The sequence below is a fragment of the Larus michahellis genome, chromosome 3 (assembly GCF_964199755.1).
Source record: "Larus michahellis chromosome 3, bLarMic1.1, whole genome shotgun sequence".
NCBI classification, from domain to species: domain Eukaryota; kingdom Metazoa; phylum Chordata; class Aves; order Charadriiformes; family Laridae; genus Larus; species Larus michahellis.
The window spans coordinates 19616811-19622810 of NC_133898.1; the positions used below are offsets into that span (position 1 = coordinate 19616811).

At 42.7% G+C, this 6000-nt stretch overlaps 1 protein-coding gene across 3 annotated transcripts in view; it reads left to right on the forward strand.

The window, feature by feature from the left end:
• LCLAT1 (lysocardiolipin acyltransferase 1) overlaps positions 1 to 4803 on the forward strand; it is a 120371-nt gene extending 115568 nt beyond the window's left edge. For all 3 annotated transcript variants that reach the window (XM_074578956.1, XM_074578957.1, XM_074578958.1), the window contains one exon: positions 572 to 4803. In XM_074578956.1, the coding sequence (XP_074435057.1) occupies positions 572 to 1080 (509 nt within the window). In that variant the 3' untranslated portion in view covers positions 1081 to 4803. The remainder of the gene's footprint in view (positions 1 to 571) is intronic.
• The last annotated feature ends 1197 nt before the right edge of the window (positions 4804 to 6000 follow it).

Consider the following 6000-nt stretch of genomic DNA (forward strand, 5'->3'; position numbering starts at 1 on the left):
GTTAACTGGAGTACTCTGCAAAGCTGGCTGAGCTGCAGAGATACTCCTCATCCTTTAATGAACGCCTGATATTTAGCTGAGATATGTTTCATGTATGTTTTCTCAGTCTTCAGTAAATTAGGATTGTGTATGCTGCTTGCTTTTTCAGTGGTCACAGGAACATACACTGAGCTGTACTTCATTAGTTAAAAGCAATTTCAGCTTGCAGCACAGGTATGAATAACTGAAGATTAATCTCACATACTCTGCTCTTTATCCAAGACCAGATGCGCATCTTCTCTCCTTTAAATTTTATTTAATCCTCTTAGTCACTGTGTTGTAATTCTGTGTTACTTTGTGCTGTGTATAATTTTGTTCCCAACGTCTTCTGCTCGGATTCAGAACAGATAGTGATTGGGAAAAGATCGACCTCTCTCTAGAGATTCTAGCAGATAAAAAACTGCATTGCTAACATATCTTTGGGATTTCTGCCACAGTTTGGACAGTTTTCAATGACGCCTTGAAACAAACTAGTGTTCTGACCATTGCATGACCTGCCATTGATCTTTTTTCCCCAAAACCTGTCTTCTAGGTGACAATCTCGATGCTATCCATGACATAACTGTGGCGTACCCCCAAAACATTCCTCAGACAGAGAAGCACCTTTTGAACGGCAACTTCCCAAAGGAGATTCACTTCCACGTCCAGAGGTATCCCATAGAGACAGTGCCCATTTCTAAGGAGGAGCTGCAGCTTTGGTGCCGGAAGCGTTGGGAAGAGAAAGAGGAGAGACTCCGACTTTTCTATGAAGGTGGAAAATGCTTCAGTGCAACAGGGCAAAGCATTATTCCACCGTGTAAATCCGAGCTCAGGGTCCTCGCGGTGAAGTGCATCTCGCTCCTGTATTGGACGGTGTTCCCACCGGGTATGCTTGCGCTGCTGTACCTGTACAGCTTTGCACGATGGTATTTTGCAGCCATGGTCGTCTTCTTTGTTGCACAGCAAAAGGTATTTGGTGGGCTGGAACTAATTGAACTCGCTTGCCATCGATATTTTAAAAAGCAACAGAAATTTCACGACACGAAAATAAAACCCAATTAGTTCCGGGGTAGAGAAAGACATAAAAATGGGTGGGTTTGAGATGTCCCGCAAATTTTATGCACAGGGAAGAATTTTTGCATGAGAATTGTCTTTTACTATCGCCATTGTTAGACATTTGCACTCGATTCTGTGAAAAGAAAGAAAAATGTTATTGCTACACATGAAAATGGTAGTTTTTATCTCTGAATGTAATTTCAACATTGCTCTTGCAAGCAGCTAGCAACTGCATTCTGCTGTAATTAAGAAACAAATTGCTGGATTATCGAACAATCGTAAGGACGTTAATAAATGTGACATGCACTGAACTTTCATGTAGAAACCCAAACTGTCCAGCTAAGAGAGACAGATGTATGATTTCTGTATAATCACATTGTCATAAAGTGAGGACCGGATTTGGAAGGCTGGTAAGTTTATCGATGTTTTGATGGTAGGTGGAAGCCGGAGGAGGAGTTGTTCTCTTTCTTTTTTTCTCTTTCAAATATTCAAACTTATTTTAAGATAATATTTTCACATAAGCTTTTTCGAACACTACTGAACCTACCACTGTTCAACCATTCTGGCTTGGTCACTCAGAAGGATTTTTCAAGCCTTGCCGTCTTGTGTTGTAGGACAGAAAACAGCGCTGGCTCTGCCTCCATTTGAGTCTCAACCGATTATTTAATAGACCTATGCAGCTAAGTTTTGATTTCTCTGTTTCATACTGTTTCGGTCTCCCTTTTAGCTGTGGGAGGCTTATTCCTACTGTAGTATACAGAGCTGTGGGATAGAGGAGCTGGGTTTTTTGTTCTTTTTATTGGTGTTTTTTTCTGGTAGGGGCAAAACTATGTGTCTGTCTCTGAGTAGCTGGTAAGTGTTCTTCAAAAAGGTCTCCTTGTAGACATTATTTGATTGAAAACATTTTATTTCTTGTTCAGAGTAGGCAAGATGTCTTTTTTTTTTTTTTTCCCCCAAGCATTTATTTTGGTTTTCACATTGCTTCCTTAGAATAGTCCATGCAGATAAGCAGGAAGGCTGCTGCTTCTGTGCGTATCAGCCAGACCTGTTGAAATGCATCTGATGCAATGGTTGTCTCCTTATGTGTGCAAGAGATGGGTTTCAGACTATCACAGCACAGGGAAATCGAGCTACATCTTCCCTTTGCAGTATTTTCTTTGATTCCCTGGTGACATCGTTATTTTTCCAATCATCTCCTTCGCAATTTTTGAGGGGTTCTTTTGGGGCACCCCCTAGAATACTTCCCCTTATTTTCATGACATTCAGAAATTCTGAAGGCTCAAACCCAGACAAGGCACTTTCAAATGTATTCCTTGTCATATATAATACAAGTAATGTTCACGGTCACGTAGTAAAAGACATAAACATTGCCAGCACTTACGAGACACTTCAGGTTAGATTTGTTTTTCAACCTCAAAAAAGTTAGACCACTTGATCGACTGTATTGCTGCAAAACCTTCCTGACTTACTAAATAGTTGTTGTTTATTGCATGAAGGCTTGTTTGAGCTAAACCAAGGTGGCCTGGCTCCATATGTTGAGTGGCATTGCCATGAAATGTAGAAGTACAGAGTGCGAAATGTATCTTGTGTTGTGCTGAATATCTCAAGCATTGGGTCGGCATGGTAGACGCATCTGTTTTCTTCTAAATTACAACACTAAACATGTTGTCTAATGTGTTTGTATCAAAGGGCCATTTTTCAAACGAATCACCAGCCTCTATTCAACTGTCCTTTGCAAGGTGACAGGTATTTTTTAATCTATGCTTATAATAACTAATTGTTTATTATGCGGAAAGTACTTGAAGCCATCTATTTTACTCTAATTTTTTTAATCCCTTTTTTCTTAAAAAATAAATAAAGCTAGGTTTATATTTAGGGTTATGTTTCTTAATGATTTTTTCATATTTATATTTGAGTACCCGAAGACTGACAACTGGTGTTTCATTGTCACGAGTAGGAAGAGGTCCTTTCAGCACTACGAGGACTTTTTTAATGTAATTCTGTGATATCAAAGGCATGGTTGCAGCTTAAATCTACGTAGCCTAGTTTTTCTTTGTCTAATTCTCTGCTTTGGTGCAGTTCCCTCCACGTCCACGTAACTAGTCACAAGGGAAAACCTAAAAACCTCATTTATGGTTAATGCAGAGGACTAAAGGGTCCTTCTAGTCTGTCCTGAGCCATGGCTATGCTTTCACACCAGGAGTGACCATGGCCAGCCTACTCCAATAGCCTTAACGCAGTCTTCAAGAATGACTTTGGAGGACAGGTTACATATGTTGGTGACATAAATACCAGATTTGCTTTTTTTCAGTCGTTCAGAGAACTTTGTGGTGTCATCGAATGTATCAGAAACATCAGTGTGAGTCTTGGTCATGGAGCGGTGAAAGATTTACATCTGTGTGTGATTAGCGTGGGGCTCTGAAAATGAAATCAAATGCAGTCCACTGTTGACCCTTACAAGAGGTTTTCTCCCAGGTGGAGCCAAACACCTAACCTACTGTGATGTGGTAAACAAACTGCAAATCTGTAATTCATCCTCCTGTCTCATGTATTTGGATCAAAGAGAAAGAATAATGTTCTTGTCAGCTGCAAGTGCCACACTGCCATCGTGCAGGGCAGCACGTGTTAAGTGAAGAATCCTCCTCTCGCAAGGACAGGAGTTGGCTTTGTGATTGACGTAAATTTTCAGATTATGTGCATCATTTGCCAGCTCAATTAGAAATGCAAGACAGGGGAGAAGAAAACTGAATAAAAAGAAAAAGCTTTGTGGTTATAGAAGATTCTTTGTTTAGAATGTGGTTAAGGAACTGGGAGAAGAGCTTTCTGGGAATGTTTTTTTTTTCTCTTTGGTCAAAACATTCCTTTTTACTCAAAAGGTTCTAATATACAGGGTTTTTTGAGACTATTTTGCTCTTACTTGGTTTCCCTATTCGAAGTATACTACGATGGCACTTAGGGATATGGTTTAGTGGTAACTTGGCAGGGTTAGGTTTATGATTGGACTTGATGATCTTAAAGGTCTTTCCTGACCTAAATCTGTGGTACTCTGCTGGGTAAATCATTTTGAAATGTTTTCCATGCTGTTAGGTTAAAGGTGCTAGTACTCCAGGAATCACACACCCCTCTCTTTCATGGGACGCATATTAGCACCGAGACTCGTCTCACTCATTAGCGCGTTTGTCACAGCTCACCTTCTCTCGTAGTGCCAGCAGCCGCACTGCACTGCAGCGACTGCTCTGGCTGCGGGACCTACAGGTCTTGCCAGGTCTTGCTTACGCTCTTTGGGATCAATGACGTGCTTTAAGGATACTGCTCTCCTTTGCTCAATCAGATGTTTCCTCATCAGCATCGGGGTTTTCTTTCTCTCTGCTGAGAACAGGAGGTTGAAATCCTGCCATCTGTGTTTGTCATCGAGCTCATCTGGGTAGCAGGACGCCAGGCCAAGACGTTCCTCTCTTGGCTTCAAAGCGGCAAGGCCTGAAGCTGGTCTGTAAGGTGTTGTCTTGATCATACGAAATGTAGTTCCTAGTTTTGTGCATTGCATCATGCTGTTGTTTGAACAAGATCCGTGTTTTTATAACTTGATTTTATATGTACACTGTGTGAAAGGAAACACCAGGATACTACAAACCTACAGAAAGCCTTAGTTTTCAGAGTTCACTGATGATATTAGGATGTTTTAACCATGTACCAGTTACTCTACAGCAACAATAAAGACCTGAAGCATTACATGTGTTGAATTTTGCCCTTTGCTTTCTGCTGCGTGACATATTCTGTACGCACCCGTAAGGCACAAACCTTGTCTTCAATCCCATGGCTGTCTGTCTTGGGCAGACCGGTGTCCGTTTGGGTGCTCGGCCCACAGCTTGTGGCTGTTGGGGTGGTACATCTCCCTTCTCTCCGTGGGAGGTTGGAAAGGGCCGGATGGCTCTACCCTCCCTTCTAGCCTCCTCACATAAAGGGATGCAGAAACCGTTGAGCGTGCGAGAGGTACAGCTCCATTTTAGCCTTGCTCTGCTGCTTACCCAGTAATGCTGTAGAATCAGCTGTGGCTCGGAAGAGCGTGTTAGGTAGTGATACGTAGGTACATTTAGCTATTTATGACATTTTAGCTATGTCCTGCTACCACCCATGTAATTACTGACACAAGAAATGATCCATGGCACGGTTCGTGTTCTTAGAGGAACTGTCTTTAATGTAACTTCAGATCACGGGCTCCTTGATTTCTCTCCCCATTGTCCGAATGGTAATCCGGTGTGGAAGGGCAAGGGCTGTGTTTCTCAGGAGCTGTTGTGCTCCTCGTTAGCTAACGGGGAATAGCCTTGCTGTGACTGCTGCACCCCACAGCAGCCCGAGCAAAACACCCGCGTCTCGGGCAGGTAGCACGTGTCAAAAAGACCACAAGAAACAGAGACCCTGGTAGCAGCTTCTACAGCCGGAGATGGTATTTGCAATGTCTACCTATGCTCAGAGTGTTCAAATCGGTCCCCAAAAGTCAAAATGACCCGTGCTCTGTACTGAGCGTCTTGTCTCTCTGAAAAGATGGTTGGCACTTCCTCTTTTTTTCTTCAGAGCTCAAATATGCAACGAAAAAATTGATCTCTCTCTCTTACCTGCCACTACAGAAAATAATAGTAATGGAGGCCAAAGCTTTCACCCTCCAGCTGCCCCAAACGCCTCCCTTGCAGTTCCATACAACGGGTAAAGGCTGTCTTATTTCCTGAGGACTTGGAATCGAACCGCAAGCTATCTCAGACAGATTTTTTTCCTAGGAGCAGGGAGCACGGTCTGTGCTTATAACATGCTCGAGCGACTCCCATCCTAGAGAGGGTTTGTGCTGAGACACAGGAGAGGCAGGGCGCTCACCTCTGCCCATTCTGGACCTCTCAAAAGTCCCAGCATCTTCAGCAGGAGTGGAGATAGGCC